This window comes from Oratosquilla oratoria, chromosome 12 (genome assembly GCF_046742065.1).
Source record: "Oratosquilla oratoria isolate Oo_2021 chromosome 12, ASM4674206v1, whole genome shotgun sequence".
Taxonomy (NCBI): Eukaryota; Metazoa; Arthropoda; class Malacostraca; order Stomatopoda; family Squillidae; genus Oratosquilla; species Oratosquilla oratoria.
Genome location: NC_134788.1, coordinates 26,026,090 through 26,044,091, shown reverse-complemented (window position 1 = coordinate 26,044,091; position 18,002 = coordinate 26,026,090). Strand labels below are relative to the sequence as shown.

At 40.2% G+C, this 18,002-nt stretch overlaps 1 protein-coding gene across 1 annotated transcript in view; it reads left to right on the top strand.

The window, feature by feature from the left end:
- The first annotated feature begins 621 nt into the window (after positions 1–621).
- The window catches only part of LOC143031137 (uncharacterized), a 36,246-nt gene continuing 18,865 nt past the window's right edge, over positions 622–18,002 (top strand). Inside the window, exons 1-5 of the mRNA XM_076194625.1 lie at positions 622–742; positions 6,252–6,341; positions 7,953–8,023; positions 11,001–11,262; positions 14,985–15,142. Of these exons, the coding sequence (XP_076050740.1) occupies positions 682–742; positions 6,252–6,341; positions 7,953–8,023; positions 11,001–11,262; positions 14,985–15,142 (642 nt within the window). The 5' untranslated portion in view covers positions 622–681. The remainder of the gene's footprint in view (positions 743–6,251; positions 6,342–7,952; positions 8,024–11,000; positions 11,263–14,984; positions 15,143–18,002) is intronic.

Here is an 18,002-nt window from a genome sequence, read left to right as displayed (position 1 = left end):
CTAGGAGACTTTGGCATTATGTCGACATTTTTTAAACTCCATGAATAATAGAATATTATGGTTTTGCTCTTAAAATATGACATTCAATGATTACGATTAACTTTTAAGACATCACTTGAGAAACGTGGATTATTTTTAATCTTTTTTTAGATGTCGGTATTGAGAAACGGGTATTTAAAAATGAAAATCTTCATAATGAAAAATAAATAAATCGAGTAATTAAGTTTAGTACATGGTACTTACTAATGATATTATACATAAATGATATAAATGTGCCAGAAAGAAAGGCATGAAAATGAAAAAGTCTGCCCATCTCATGACATTGGTTAGCTGAAACATAATGCACCAAGGCACATTTCTCCCATAGCAGGTTCATCCTCTCAAAATAAATTACGAAACAATAGAAAGAAGTTTTCCTGTGTACCCATTTCCAGGGTGCAGAAAATAAACAAGATTGACGATTGAAGAGAAATGTTCACATATATTTTTCCACGTAGACTTTTTTATATAATTTGTTGAATATTTGGTGATAGTTGTTATCATGATTTATTATCTACATAACTTTTTTATTATAATTATTTGTTTAATCAATTTGGGCTCGTTTTGAATAGTTCAGTACAGTACCACCAGGTGGCAGGAAGAGATGTAAACAAGAAGAGAGCAGACGAATCCAATACATTCATGGCGCTTCGAAAATTACAATTATTACAACGTTTAAATAATGGATACATTATTGCACATGGTAATGAAATTATACTTGGTTTTATTGTATACACATAATATTATTTTCTTTAGCAGTGGATATGAAGAAATGTCAGTTTTTTGCCATGGTTAGTATATAACAAACCCGGTACCTGAAATTATTAACAATTACAAAGTTAACAAACACTATCGTTTTATCATGATTGATAAAGAGTAGATTTATCTTTTGTCACTTTGGTAATTTTTCAAATATTAAATATTCATGAAAAAGTCTTTGGATTTATATTTTTTGTGATTTTAGTTGTGCACACCTACGCGATATATAAATTAATATAGCATTAGAAAATTACGGTCTCACTTATTGCCGAACAAACCGAACAAAACCGATAAAAGCCGAACAAACCAACAAAACCCAAACAAGGACGGTTTGGACAATTTATGGATGCTCATATCACAACATTTATCACCAGGAACACATGGGTCATATATCAACTTGTGCCGTTGTGTGCAAATGCACACTTCTATATATATATATAAGGTTGCATTATTTGAACTATTTTCTTTAAAATGTGTGATTTCCATGTGATATGATCAAAGAGAAGTTACGTTTTTATCCAGCCCGTCCTCAATGATCATTGTGTTATTAGATAATTAGTGTAATAGATTGCATATAATTGAATTATTTCAACTCTTTTATTTAAAATGTGTGTTTTTCATATAATTTGACAGAAGAGAAGTTATGTTTTTAGCTTCTGCAAAGTTACCGACTGGTGGTTAAAAATTTACCGCTAGCCTGTCATTTATGTTCTGCGAGTGCAGAATTGCAGATCACCACTGAGCGTCAGGGTTGCCAGATTGGCGTTTTTAATGCCAAATTTTGCATTTTTGGCATGTTTTTACTGTGTTTGGCAGGAACATTTGTAGGGTGTCATTTTTGGGGGCGTTTTTAAATACCTGATCGTGATTAGAGATCATTATTTTACTTGTATCAAGAATTAAATGATGATGTATATGGCTGGACGAATAGTAGCTGTGGTCGGTAATTTAGCAGAGGATAAAAACGTAACTTCTCTTTGATCATATTATATGGAAATCACACATTTTAAAGAAAATATTTCAAATAATGCAACCATATATATATAGTAGTGTGCATATGAGGAAAAACCGTCCTTGTTTGGGTTTTGTTGGTTTGTTCGGCTTTTATCGGTTTTGTTCGGTTTGTTCGGCAATTAGTGAGACCTGAAAATTAAATATTAGTTTTGTAAATTATAATACATGAACGTAATTTGTGATTTTCTTGGCGGAAATGAAAAACAAAATAAAATTGCTGCAAACAAATTTACTAACAAACGAAGCCGCTAGGACGCGGTACGGACACCATGCCAGTCTAGTCACTATCAGATGACTGCTTTCATGTTGTGGACCAGGTGTTCTCCAACTCCAGGTGACATTAATAAGCGCTGTTACAAAGACAATAGGGCTTCCTTGGACTTTATGTAGGTACCCCCGAATCCACGCGCGGCGCCACCGTCGACCATGTATTGTTTTCATGGCCATATGTTGCGGCCCACTAGGTTTTATTTGGTTCAATTTGAATGCTTCCCGCGCTTAGCGCATGCGAAAGATATTCAAATTATCTTGTTGTTTTGCAAGTGTAAGGCTAATTCTTGAAATAGAAAAAAAAATTCAGCGATTTAAACGGAAATTTGGTTGTCAAACTTGGCAACATAGTTTTCCGAGTAAAAATATTAAGGTAAGGAATCTCTAGACATAATTTTAAGTCACATAAACAAGTTTATCAACCTATTTTCTCTTGGACATGAGAAGCTTAATATCGTGCATCACATCATAATTGAGCTTAAATCCCCGGAATGTAGCCATATCACCCATGAATCTGAAGCGTCCAGTTCGCGTTCGATTTTTTTACTTATTACCATTGACGACCAAAATCACACAATGACGGTTTTTGCTCAAATGCATAATTTATATATAAAAAATAGCATATGGTTGCATTATTTGACCTATTTTCTTTAAAATGTGTGATTTCCATGTAGAATGATCGAAGAGAAGTTACGTTTTTATCCTCTACAAAATTATCAACCGGCAACCAACGCCGTCATTGTTTGGGTTTCGTCGGCGTTGGTTGCCGGCTGATAATTTTTCAGAGGATAAAAACGTAACTTCTCTTTGATCATTTTACGTGGAAATTATCCATTTTAAAGAAAATAGGTCAAATAATGCAACCATGTGCTATTTTTTATATATAAGTTATGCATTTGAGCAAAAACCGTCATTGTGTGGTTTTGGTCGGCGTCGGTCGACTTCGGTCGGCGTTTAGCGACAGCTTCATGGGTGCCATGAAAAGGCAAATATGGTATGATGGAGATGTCTCACATTGTTTTTGACATGCTCATGTGATTTGTTGATCCATAAAACCCAAGTATTCCGAATTTTAATAAAATTGGACCAGTGGTTTAGAGTTAATGTGTATTTCTTTACCGAAATCTTTACAAATTACCACCCTTAATTCTAACACTTTGTTATGGTAAAGTCTAGCCAAAAATGCGGGCTAAGAAAATAATTAAAAAAATCGTATCTCCCTTATTTTTCAAGCTATTTCAAAAATTTAAAAAGCATTTTGTTTCTAATAAAGTTGTCTTTCATATGCAACAATAATTTAAAGGTTAATTTTTTTTTTGAAAATTTTGTGGGGGTACCTACTGTATGAGAGAACACTGGGTTCTGCCATTGTAATTGTTTGTTAATTGCCCAAGGTACTGTAATAATCAGGCCGTCAGCATCCATGACAAAGACGACCCAGATGATCTTTAGAATTTGAGGTACTGAATTACTAAACATTGGTTAGGTTAGAATAGACTAATTTATCATCCTTTCATTTCTTCGACCTTGGCAGTTATCAAAACAAACATGGCAAATCATTCAACCACCATGCCTTCATTAGTTAGAAATTAGGTTTTAGCAATTGTTTTGTTATTGATTTCTGCCAAGAAAATCGCATATTATGTTGTAATATAATTTATGAAATTAATAATTTTCTATTGCTATATTGTGTAGGGGTGCACAACTAAAATTTTACCAACTTTTTTAACTTAATACAAGTTTTGCTATTAGATTTCTGTAAACAATGAATTAGTGAAACTACAGTAATAGAAATAAAGTTTCAGAATCATTCAAACATGGGTGTTTATCATGAAACTTTTGTTGCCCAATAGCTCCTAGCATAACATATCACATTTATCTGTTCTGTATATCAGAGATTTATTTTCGCTAAATTTATGGAAGTGCACACCCATGTGATCATATAGCATTAGAAAATTAAGAACTGGTTTACTAATAGGGTGGTTGATGAATGGAATAGACTTAGTAACCATGTAGTAGTGAGCGCTGAAACTATCGGTTGTTTTAAGAAACAATTAGACAACTTTATGTATGGGGATGACAAGTGGTGATGGATACACGGAGCTGCCTAGTGTAGGCCTTATGGTCTCTTGCAGTCTCCTTCATTCTTATGATCTTATTTTGTAAATTTTAATACATCCACATACGTTTTTCTAGGTGGAAATTATTAATAGAAAAGGTTGCTTAAAGTGATACATTTATGTATGTAGCTGCTGGGGCTGCTTGCAACACCATCTTTGTTTTGATAGATGGGGTGGCTGAAGAAATCAAACTATGATAAATTTGTCTATTCTAACCTAAGCTACCTAACCTAACCTAACCTACATTCAGTAATGCAATACCTGTAATTCTATTGGTCATCAGGGTTGTGGTCGTTAGGGATGTTGACAGCTGGTTTTGGTATTGTATCGAATCGTACTGCGGGGTATACAGGAGTTGCATAGCTTTAAGAAATGCACAAATCTCAGCATCATTTTATAAATACGTACCATGTGAAGTACTGACGGAAGTACAGAGGATGTACTTCAGATACTGTGGTCACAGCTTTGTTAACATAAGAATGAAGGAGACTGCAAGAGACCATAAGGTCTACACTAGGCAGTTCCATGCCCATCACCACCTGTCATCCCCATCCATAAAGTTGTCTAATCGCTTCTTAAAGCAACTGATAGTTTCAGCACTCACTACATGGTTACTAAGTTTATTCCATTCGTCGACCACCCTATTAGTAAACCAATTCTTGCCCATTTTCTTCTTAAATCTAAACTTATCCAATTCAAATACATTACTGCGAGTCCTGCCCTCTTGTTTTAATATGATGACCTTCTTTGTATCACCCTTGTTAAAGCCTTTGTTCAGTAATATATTTGCTTTTAGCGGGAGTGGACAGACAACATGGCATCTCAATCCTATGCTTGAAGTTTCGTTTGGTAGCGTATTTGCTTTTAGCAATTTTTTTGTTACCGATTTCCGCCAAGAAAAACGTATATAACGATGTATTACAATTTACAAAATTAACATTAAATTTTCTAATGCTATATTGTGTAGGTGTACACAGGAAATACAATTTTATCAATGGCATGTTAATGTTAGGTTAACTAAAGAGCTATTGGACGACATTAGATATTTGTTTGTGTGATTCTGAAGCTTTATGCTTTTTTTATATTTTATTTTATTTTTCTTATTTCATTATTATTATTGACTTTTTTTTTTTTTTTTTTATATAGAGGTACAGTGAAACCTCATTAACGGATGTTAATTAGCTGTGGTTTTGGTGTTTTGGAGTGGTTTTTGGGTGGCATAGTAATTGCATGCACTTAACAGCATCACCGAAAACACCGCAAACACAGCTAATTAACATCCGTTAACCCCTTCACTCCGGGCCAAAATCTCACGGGCAGCATTAGCTGCCAGACATGTGATGTTGCTACATGATACTCGCATTATAAGAAAATAAAGTTACCGCTGTATTGTTCGTTCTCTTTCACCCGTGAATTTTGATAAGCATAGAAAATATGATGAAGCCAGTTTACAGAGTATTGGGGTTACGCAGGTACAACTACAATATATATAATCAAGATGCAGACATGGGCATCCTCGCGTACCCACTTGCTCCTCATGATGCCTACGTAGGTGTCATCGTATCGAAGGGGTTAAGGAGAGGTCTCGCTGTACAGACGCTCCTCTACTTCGATTTATGTTTGAAATGACTGTAAAAAAAATTGTAAAAAAAAAAAATGAGTGAATTTTTTAGTTTAGCGCGCTCTCCGTAGTTCAAACGATACTTACGCATGATGCTGCGTCCATTGTTTACATTGTACAAACGACAGACTGAAAGTGCCTTGCCTCATCCTCCTCCCCTCCTCCTCCATCATCTCAATTTATGTTGCTTGAATTTAATTTATTTGAAATTGTTATTATTTTACAATGTTATGTGTATAATTAATGATTTAGGGGTGTTTTTTAAGATACGGTAATAGAATTTACGGATGTATAGTACAGTAACAACTTACGTTCATTTTCAACTTACATTCGGCCATTCGGAACGTAACTAAAATGTAAGTTGAGGAGCGTCTGTATATATTTTTTTCCCGAAAGATGTAGATATCACGTCATTGGTTTACTTGCAGGATGCCGAACGTACCTGTCAGAGGCTTATGGATGTGATGAAACATGGAATCGGAGATTACAGCATCCTCTAATACAGAAGATAAAACCAGGTAGGTTGCGGAGAAGGAGTTGAACCCCAGGAACACCTTCTTCTTCTTCTTCCTCTTCCTCTTCTTCTTTTTCTTCTATTTCTTCCTCAATTTCATCTTTTTCTTTTCTTTTCTTCTTTTTCGTCTTCTTCATTTTCTTTTTCTTCTTATGTTTCTTCTTTTTCTTCTTCTTACGTTTCTTCTTCTTTTTCCTCTTCTTCTTCTTTTCCTTTTTCCTTCTTATTCTTCCTCAACTGTGCATTTTTCTTTGTTTTTCTTTTTTTATCATTATTTTTCTCTTCTGCTCTTGCAAAAAGTGAAACTGCAAGTTTAGGACTATAGTACATCCCAATACATATTGATTATCATTATTATTTCTATGGATCAATTTATCTTCTGTATGAACTTGTAGAAAAAAGTAAGATGGGTCTATTCCAATATTACACAAACACACTTTTAATTTTTTATTATTTTTTTTTATTATTATTATTATTACTTTTTTTTGTCGGCCTCGCTGTGGATGTACTGTGTCTTGCGACACTGCTTCTGACCCAGGGCGGTGGGCAGGGTGCAGGGATGACCCGTCATCCAGGAGGTGCTCAGATGAGAGGAAGGGTGGGAGGGGTGTGGAGTGTATGTAGGGATGAAATGGGTGGGAGTGTTTTTATGCCTTTCCCTTTTTGGCTACCTCCCTTGGAAGGGGGGAAAAAGCCTTGGTATATGTATGTATGTATACTTTTTTTTGTATCAAATAGTTGTATTAGTATGTTAGGTTAGGAGCTATTGGACAATGTAGATTCCATGTTAAATATCCATGTTTGCATGATTCCGGAATTTTACCATAAAGCCTTTTGATCTATGACTCCCAGGGTTGTTTAATTTAGCTAATTTAGTACTACTGTCTTTTCTTTTGTTTTTATGAATGATGAATGTCCCCTTTCGGGGCTACAGGTAGTAGGACTCCAAATCCCATCCCCCGTCCCTTTTTTGTCGCCTTTTACAACTCGAGGGTTGGCGAAAACAGAAAAAGACTACTCAGAGAAATGGTACAGGACAGCAACAAGGGGTTGGGGGACAGCATAACGGAGGGACAGTCGTAGTATAAAAGTGTCATCGTTTCTCTATGAACAGAGTTTTCCTCTATCATAGTCAAAATGATGTGTGGCTCTGGTCCATAGGGGCACCCCATATAGACCCTAAAGTATCAACTGGATGCTACTTTGCCACAATAACATGCAGCCCAAAGGGATTTCTCCCCGTCTTCTCCTTCTCTGCATGAGGGGACGGAGAGGGGGGGTCGCCGAATTTATGAAGTGGCCTTGCTGTGGATGTGCTGTGTCTTGCGACACTGTTTCTGACCCAGGGCAGTGGACAGGATGCAGGGATGACCCGTCATTCAGGAGGTGCCAAGATAAGAGAGAGGGAGGAGGGTGGAGGGGAGTGGAATATATAGGAAATGGAATGTGTGGGAGTGGTTTCTATGCCTTTTTCTTTGTGGCAACCCCCCCCCCCATGTAGGGGGAAAAAGCCTTTGGTATAAGTATGTATGTAGTACTACTGTCCAATCCTCCCTTCCCTCCCCCATTGTAAGCGAACAAATGAAAATGAACATTGTTGTTCGTGACTTTCCAGCGGAGTTTGCCTTCGAACTGGATCGTAAATACAAGAAGGAGAACCGGATAAGCCCTATCGACGTAGACCTGGTGAGCCGACTCATTTATTCGTATTTTATCCATTAATATATCATTCAATATGTTTTTCCGTACACTAAAGAACCCACTGTTGATTGGATTTAAGAAAAGAAAGGAAATAACAGCAGAATATGATCAACAGTGAGTTCTTTAGTGTATTTATACAAATGTGTTACAACGTTACTTGGCAGGTATTTTTCTGTATTTCATCCATTACTTGTTGCACAAGATTGCGGGCATATACGTCAGTGAATTATGTCATTTTATTATGAGAAAATTCATCAGTTTATGTATTTTGTGGTGAATTATTTATACTGAATTTTCTGCCTGGGTATTATATGTGGATGAATTAACCACTTCAGCACGATGATGACTATGTATGCGTCATGAGGCACAAGTGGGTACACAGGGATGCTGGTGTCAGTGTCTTGGTTATATATATATATATACAGTAGACCCTCGTTTTACGCGGGGGTTAGGGACCGGGAACCCCCGCATAAAACGAAAATCCGCGTAAAATTCTGCCACTGAAGGAGATATACCAAAACAATCATTAGAACCCTAATAATTTTATTTCCACAATGAATTGCCATATTGAACAAAATAATACAATAGAAAAATAGGAAAACAATACAATACAAACAAAAGAACAAGAAAAAACAGTGCATGAAATGAATATATGTAGAAGGGGTAGTAGTCTAGGTAGCAGTCTAGTCGGACTCGGCATCAGAATTAGCTGGACCACCACGTTTCTGTAAAAACATGGTGATGGGCAATTGTACTCGGCGCTTTTTCATGTCCTGCAAAACGGCTTTGTAGGGCGCCATAACACTGTCGATGCCATTCTGCGCCGCAATTGCCCTCACCATGGATGTGTCAGTCTCATAAATGGCAGCCTTGAGAGCGGAGGCCTGTCGTATCAAGGCTGCCAATGAGTCCAAAGTTAATCCTTCCTGTGGCTGGCTTTCTTCTTCAACATTGCCCTTGGTATTGTATGTATGTATGTGTGTGTGTGTGTGTGTTGCGTGTGTGCGCGTGTTTGTTTGTAAGAATGTTCATATTCGTGTTTATAAATTGCGTTTATGAGGTTGTTTGCATGCGTGTGTATGAGTGTTAGTATATTTCTGTTTATATTCATGTTTATGAATATATTTGTATGCGTGTGTGTGCAAAAACCCAAAAATCCGCGTAAATTCAAAACCGCGCATAGAAAATCCGCGTAAAACGAGAGTCTACTGTGTATATATATATATATATATATATATATATATATATGTTGGTACATTATGACAAGTTGATGAAGGTGGAAAAAGAAGTCACGGGTCTAGTTCCGAGTTACTTCTGAAGAAGAAGCATAGAGCGAAACCGGTCAGGAATAAACTCAGTAACTCGGAACTAGACCCGTGACTTCTTTTTCCACCTTCATCATATATATATATATATATATATATATATATATATATATATTTTACATAAGTTACCCCTGGATTCCATGAACTGGTTTGATCACGTTTTCTGTGTTTATTATTACATACATACATATACCAAGGCTTTTTTTTCCCCTTACCAGGGGGGTAGCCAAAAAGGACAAGGCACAAAAACATTCCCACCCATTTCATCCCCGAAAACACTCCACACCCCTCCACCCTCCCTCCCATCTTAGCACCTCCTAGATGACGGGTCATCCCTGCACCCTGTCCACTGCCCTGGGTCAGAAGCAGTGACGCAGGACACAGCACATCCACAGCAAGGCCGCTTCATTAAATTGGCGACCCCCCCTCTTCGTCCCCCCATATAAAGGAGAGGACGGGGAGAAATCCCTTCGGGCTGCGTCAAAATTTTGCTCACACACACTACCTCACCCCCATTCCCCCATCCAATCCACCTCATGCATCACAACATTTTCCATATACAACCATTCTCCATTCACCCCTGTCTTCTGTCCTCTCCCGTTCTTCCTCAACTGACATTCCCCTCTTCCCCAAAGCCCCCTTCACCCCATCCATCTCATCCTAGGACGTCCCCTCATGTTCACTATCTCCACATCTGCCTTCCATACCTCCTTTACTAGTCTTTCTTCACTCATTCTTTCCATGTGTCCAAACCATCCTAATACTCTTTCATCCACCCTATCTCCCAGCTCCCTTTCCACCCCTGTTCTCCTCCTCACTTCCTCATTTCTCATTCTATCTAGCCTAGTAACCCCCATCATACTTCTCAGACACTTCATCTCAAACACATTCAAGTTCCTTCTCTCTTCCTCTCTCATGTTCCATGTTTCTGCTCCATACAGTGCTGTTGGCGCAATCACTCCTTCATACAGTCTCCTCTTAGCATCCATTCCCAGATTCCTATTCCTCATTATACTTTTTAAACCACCAAGGCATTTACTCGCTTCTCTCAATCTACATTCTACCTCCACCTTCACTCCACCCTTTCCTGCCACATGTGCACCCAAATATCTAAAAATATCCACTTCCTCCAGTTGCTCTCCCTTAATGCTCATTTCCAGATTACTGCCACTTTCACCCCTTGTACATCTCATCACCTTACTTTTACCCACATTTATCTTCAGCTTTCTTCTATCACACGCTCTCCCAAACTATGTCACCAGTTTATTATTAATCAGAGTAAAAGAGAACGACTAATACAGCAGTGACCTTTATATTTTATGATGTGAGTAGTGTGATGCATCATACATGTGGCAGCCAGTGCTGCATGAGAGGATTTGACTCATACTGAAGTGGTTAATATGTGGGTTAGTTTATCTTTATATGAGCATTCTGAGGTTCCTGAGCTTTACTTTTTTTTTGGGGGGGGGGGGTTTATGGGGTTTGGTGGAGAGGCCCATCTGTGAACGTAAAAGAATGTCGCATGACTGGTGTGTAGGGGTGTTGTTACCGAAGCCTCTAAAATGAAAATATACAATGCTGAAGGTATGTCACGTGTTTTGTGTCCACGTGTTCATAAAATGAAATTATTTTCACAGTTCCTGAATTCCCTCACACCCAAAGATGCCCACAACCTTGCTGATGATGTGGAGCTCTGCTTGCACCGCCTCAGGCGCTCCCCGGACACGATTCACACACTCGCATCTACGGCACATGCAACCGTCAGGGCTTTGCTTGTTGGAGACAATACCGATATGCTCCTGCGACTGCTCTCGGACCCCCTACGATACGGACTCTTCCCGGATCATTATACGTGTAATCTCATGATGGATGCATTCGTCAAACAGAAGAACTACACAGGTTTGAAGCTCTTGTGGTTACGGTTTTTAGATCTCGTCATTTGGTCTTCGGGTAATTGGTCTGTGGTTCTATCTCCTTTAGAAGAAAAAAAATGGCGTGGATGTGCTTGTGTCTTGCGACACTGCTTCTGACCCAGGGCAGTGGACAGGATGCAGGGATGACCCGTCATCCAGGAGGTGCCAAGATAGGAGGAGGGTGGAGGGGAGTGGAATATATAGGAAATAGAATGGGTGGGAGTGGTTTCTATGCCTTTTACTTTTTGGCTACCCCCCCATGTAGGGGAAAAAAGCCTTTGGTATATGTATGTTATTTATCTATTATTATTATTATTTTTTTAGGCATCAAGTAAATGTGACAGGGTGTAGGTATACATATTGTAGTGATTGCTTTTTTAAATCATTATTATTATTGTTACGATTATGTACATAAAGAGGAGGCGAATCAAGTAGAGAAGAAAAGGTAAAAGGTGCAGATGGAGAGATGATAATGGAAGAGAAGACAGTAAGGGGAAGATGGGCAGAATATTTTAGGGAGTTGCTAAATGTGAAGGAGGATAGGGAGGGAAAGATAGCTGCAGTGGGAAATGCTATGAAAATGAGTGATGAGTCAGGAAAATGGAGGAGAAATAAGGAAGGATGAAGTGAAAGCAGCTGTTAAGATGATGAGAGCCGGTAAGGCACCTGGTCTGGATGGATGCCATGCAGAATGTCTGAAGAAAGGAGGTACAGTTATGGTGGACTGGTTGGTGAGGTTATTTAATGTTTGCTGAAGAGAGGGTAGAGTGTCGGAGGACTGGAGGAGTGCTTGTATAGTTCCACTTTACAAGGGAAAAGGGGACAAGTGTGAGTGTAGTAGTTTCAGAGGGATTAGCTTAAGTGTAGTTGGGAAGGCTTATGGGAGGATCTTAATTGAGAGGATTAGGAGAGGAACAGAGGGAGTAATCGGTGAGGAACAATGTGGATTTAGGATGGGTAGAGGTTGTGTAGATCATATTTTTGTGGTAAGACAGATATGTGAGAAAGCTGTAGGGAAGGGGAAGGATGTTTTTTGGGCTTTTATGGATCTGGAAAAGGCTTATGATTGGGTAGACAGGAAGGCACTATGGGAGGTTTTGCAGATATATGGGATAGGAGGAAAGCTGTTATGAGCAGTCGAGTTTTTACGAGAATAGTAGAGCATGTGTCAGGATTAGAAATGGAGAGAGTGAGTGGTTCGAGGTAAAGGTGGGACTTTGTCAGGGATGCGTTATGTTGCCCTGGCTGTTCAACGTGTACATGGATGGGGTGGTGTGAGAGGTAAATGCAAGGGTGGTGGGTCAGGGATTGGTGATGGTTAAAGAAAATGGAGAAAAGTGGGAAATGAGCCAGCTGTTGTTTGCAAACGACACTGCACTTGTGGCAGGATCGGAGGAGGGATTGAGGAAGTTGGTGATAGAGTTTGGGAGAGTGTGTGAAAGAAGAAAGCTGAAGATAAATGTGGGTAAAAGTAAGGTGATGAGATGTACAAGGGGTGAAAGTGGCAGCAGACTGGAAGTGAGAATTAAGGGAGAGAGACTGGAGGAAGTGGATAGTTTTAGATGGGTGCAAATGTGGCAGGAAAAGGTGGAGTGGAGGTGGAGGTAGAATGTAGGTTGAGAGAAGTGAATAAATGCCTTGGTGGATTAAAAAGTATAATGAGGAATAGACATTTGGGAAAGGATGCTAAGAGGAGACTGTATGAAGGAGTGATTGTGCCAACAGCACTGTATGGAGCAGAAACATGGAACATAAGAGAGAAGGAGTTTGAATGTGTCTGAGAAGTATGATGGGGGTTACTAGGATAGATAGAGTGAGAAATGAGGAGGTGAGGAGAAGAACAGGGGTGGAAAGGGAGTTGGGAGATAGGGTTGATGAAAGAGTATTAGGATGGTTTGGACACATGGAAAGAATGAGTGAAGAAAGACTAGTAAAGGAGGTATGGAAGGCAGATGTGGAGGGAGTGAACATGAGGGGACGTCCTAGGATGAGATGGATGGATGGGGTGAAGGGCGCTTTGGGGAAGAGGGCAATGTCTGTTGAGGAAGAACGGGAGAGGACAGAAGACGGGTGAATGGAGAATGCTTGTATATGGATGATGATGTGATGCATGAGGTGGAATGGGCGGGGGGACGGGGACTGAGGTAGTATGTGTGAGCAAAATTTGATGCAGCCCGAAGGGATTTCTCCCCGTCTTCTCCTTTTATGCATGGGGCGACGGAGAGGGGGAGGTCGCCGATTTAACGAAGTGGCCTTGCTGTGGATGTGCTGTGACTTGCGACACTGCCTCTGACCCAGGGCAGTGGACAAGTTGCAGGGATGACCCATCATCCAGGAGGTGCTAAGATAAGAGGGAGGGTGGAGGGGTGTGGAGTGTTTTCAGGGATGGAATGGGTGGGAATGATTTTATGCCTTTTTCTTTTTGGCTACCTCCCTTGTCAAGGGGGAAAAAGCCTTGGTATATGTATGTATGTTCTATACATGCTGTGTCTTGCAACACTGCTTCTGACCCAGGGCAGTGGACAAGATGCAGGGATGACCTGTCATCCAGGAGGTGCCAAGAGAAGAGGGAGGGAGGGGTGGTGAATGGGAGTGGAGTATGTGGGGATGAAATGGATGGGAGTGGAGCATGTGGGGATGAAATGGATGGGAGTGGATTTTATACCTTTTTTTTTCCACCTTTGTAAGGGGGGGAAAATCCTTTGGTTCATGTACAGTAAACCCTCGATGTTACAGATGATATGGGGACATGGGTCTGTCATTATATGCAAAGATCCATTATATCCGATGGAAATACTGGACAGATCCGTTATATCCTGAAGATTGTCCAGTATTAGAAATTAGTAGGATTAAATTACAGTACACCCTTGACATAAAGGATGATGTGGTGACAGGTCTGTGTTTAGGGTACTTAGGGTACGCGTACCAGTGGAGATGCACTTGCCCTATGCAGACGCATTTGACACAAAAAACTTCTACCTGCCGATGGTGAATAGATAAGAGGATAATTATAGGCTCAAAAAATCACTTAACTATCCCCTCATAATGTGACATAGTCTTACCTTCCTAATCCAAATAGGTACATGACTGCAGGAGATGAAATAAAAAAAGTACTGTTTTTGAAAGAATCATTTCATCTGCAGTCATGTACCTATTTGGATTAGGAAAGTAAGACTATGTCACATTATGAGGGGATAGTTAAGTGGAGGGTGGAGGGGTGTGGAGTGTTTTTGGGGATGAAATGGGTGGGAGTGATTTTATGCCTTTTCCTTTTTGGCTACCTCCCTAGTAAGGGGGAGAAAGCCTTGGTATATGTATGTATGTATAATTATAGTCCTATCCATTCACCATCGGCAGGTAGAAGTTTTTCTGTGTCAAATGCGTCTGCATAGGGCAAGTGCGTCTCCATTGGTACGTGTACCCTATATCCGAAGATCCGTTATAACTGAGGATCCCTCGCCATAACAGATGAAAATCTGTTATAGCAAGGGTTTGTCCGGTCAGATTTTTTGTCCATTATATCTGATATCTGGGATATTGAGGGTTTACTGTATGTGTGTATGATTATGTTGTCATTGCCATCAACCGCAGGATTTGAACTTTTTTCGCTTCTGCACAGAGTGAGAATCCTATATGGCTACCAGGGGATCCTTCAGGGCATGATACCAGTGTGGATTGAACAGCGTACTCAAATAACCTTCTTTACAGCGGCAGCTCGGGTGGCGGCATACCTAATGCTACAGGAGGACTTTGGGCCAGCGTTGAGTCAAGCTCTAGCACTAGCTGCCTGTCACCACTACGTCACTGCCGAGAACAATGAAGAATGGGTTGACTATGAGGTTAAACCCGAGGAACCGGTGGAAGAGGTACGAAGGTTGAGGAGAGGATGGGAGGAACTGAGGGGGGAAATGGATGAGGTAGTGGAAAAATTTTAAAGTCAAATATTTTGAGATGTTATCAAGAGTTGGAAGAAGTAGGGGAAAATTTTTAAAGTCAAATATTTTGAGATGTTATCAAGAGTTTATGAAGCAAGAATTGAGACAAGATGGTAAAACGCATTGACAGAGATAGTAAAAGGATTGAAACCCAAGGCTCTCCCATGCCTAGCCTGTTGGTTTGTGGGTAAAAACTGATTGCACGAGGAAACGAGAAAATAAATTTTCAAGTGCTCATGTGAAGGGGTGATTGTGCTGATGATACTGTGGGGTGGAGATTTTGAATCTAAGAGGCAAGGAGAAGTTTAAATGTGTTTGAGATGAAGTGACAGAGTTTGGGAAGGTATACAGTAGGAGAAAGTTGAAGGTAAATGGGGGTAAAAGGTGATGAGATATACAAGAGGAGAGAATGGCAGCAATTTGAGAGTATTAACCTCTTCACTCCGGGGCACATCGCACATGTGGCAGCATTAGCTGCCCGACGTGCGATGTTGCGTCATAATAATCACATTATAAAAAATAAAGTCAGTGCTCAATCGTTTGTTCTCTTTCACCCGTGAATTTTGATAACCATAGAAAATATGATGAAGCCAGTTTAGAGAGAATGGAGGTTACGTAGGTATGACTACAATAAATATAATCAAGACGCCAACGTCGGCATCATCGCGTACCCACTTGCTCCTCATGACGCCTACATAGGCGTCATCGTATTGAAGGGGTTAACCACTTCACTCCGGACTTAAATCTCGCGGGCAGCAGCCAATGCCAGCCGTACGACGTGTCGTAATAATACTCGCATCATAAAATATAGTCACCGCTTATATTGATCGTTCTCTCTTTCACCCGCGAATTTTGAAAACCACAGAGAATGGGATTCAGGGCACATTTGGAAGAATGTAAAAATACAGGGGCGACTACAATAAATATAATCAAGACGCCGATATGGCAGCGTCACGAATCCACTTGCTCCTCATGACGCCTACGTGTGCGGCACCGTATGGAAGGGGTTAAGGGAGGCTGGAGGAAGTGGATAGCTCAAGATATTTGGGGTTGCACATGACCAGAAAAAGAGGTGGAGGTAGAATGTAGGTTGAGAGAAGCGAATAAATGTCTTAGGGGATTGAAAAGTGTCATGAGAAATAGGCATTTGGGAACGGACGTAAAGAGGAGACTATATGAATGTATGCTTTGCCAGCTGCACTGTGTGGGGAGGAAACATGGAATTAGGTACCCGAGAGGTAAAGTTTAAATGTGTTTGAGATGAAATGTGAAGTATGGTAGGAGTTACAAGGTTGGATAGAGTGAGAAATGAGGAGGAGAGCTTGGGTGGAAAAGGAGATGACAGATAGGGCTGATGAAAGAGTATTGGGATGGTTTGGACACACAGAAAGAGTGAGTGAAGAAAGATTAGTAAAAGGTGTGTGTGGAAGGCAGAGGTGGAGGGAGTGAACCTGAGGGGGTGACCATGGATGAGATGGATGGATGGGGCTTTGAACTAGAGAGGAATGGCTGTTGAGCAAGGAGAGGAGAATGCAAGGGAATAGGGATGATTGGAAAATGGCTGTGTATGGATGATACAGTGATGCAGGCCTAAAGGATTTTCTCCCTGTCTTCACTCTTTTCAATGTCTGTCAAGCAAGGATAGAGTGGTTGAGTGTGGATGATATTTTGATGCAGCCCAAATGGATTTCCCCCCTTCTTCTCTAATAATTTTTGCATGATTGGGAAGAGGGTGGGGGATCAATAAAGTGAAGCGGCATTGCTGTGGATGTGCTGTGACTTGATGGTCTGCTTCTGACCCAGGCAGTAGGCAGGAGACAGGGATGACTCTCTCATCCACGAGGAGCTAAAAGGAGAGGGAGACGAGGGTGGGAGTGGGTGCATTCTTTTGACTTGGCGACCTCCCTTATAAGAACATAAGAATGAAGGAAACTGCAAGAGACCATATGGCCTACACTAGGCAGATCCTTATCCATCACCACCTGTCATCCCCATCCATAAAATTGTCTAATTGTTTCTTAAAACAACTGATAGTTACTAAGTCTATTCCATTCGTCAACCACCCTATTAGTAAACCAATTCTTGCCTATTTCCTTATTAAATCTAAATTTGTCCAGTTTAAATCCATAACTGCGAGTCCTCCCCTGTTGTTTTAATATGATGCTCTTGTTTGCATCACCCTTGTTAAAGCCTTTGATCCACTTGAACACCTCTATTAGATCACCCTGCTCTTTACGTCTTTCCAGAGATTGTAAGTTAACCCCTTCCATACGGTGCCGCCTACGTAGGCGTCATGAGGAGCAAGTGGATTCGCGACGCTGCCATATCGGCGTCTTGATTATATTTATTGTAGTCGCCCGTGTGTTTTTACATCCTCCCAAATGTGCCCTGAATCCCATTCTCTGTGGATTTCAAAATTCGCGGGTGAAAGAGAGAACGATCAATATAAGCGGTGACTATATTTTATGATGCGAGTATTATTACGACACGTCGTACGGCTGGCATTGGCTGCTGCCCGCGAGATTTAAGTCCCGTAGTGAAGTGGTTAAGGTGCCTAAGCCTCTCTTCGTAAGGCAAATTTCTGAGTCCATGTATCATTTTAGTCATTCTCCTCTGTACTGATTCTAGTGAATTGATGTCCATTCTGTAGGACGGAGACCAAAGCTGTACCGCATAGTCAAGGATGGGTCTAACTATCGCTAGATAGAGTTTAATAATTACCTCTGCATTTCTATTCGTTATAAGGGGGAAGAAGCCCTTGTTATGTAGTAGATTTAATTTTGTTTTTGGT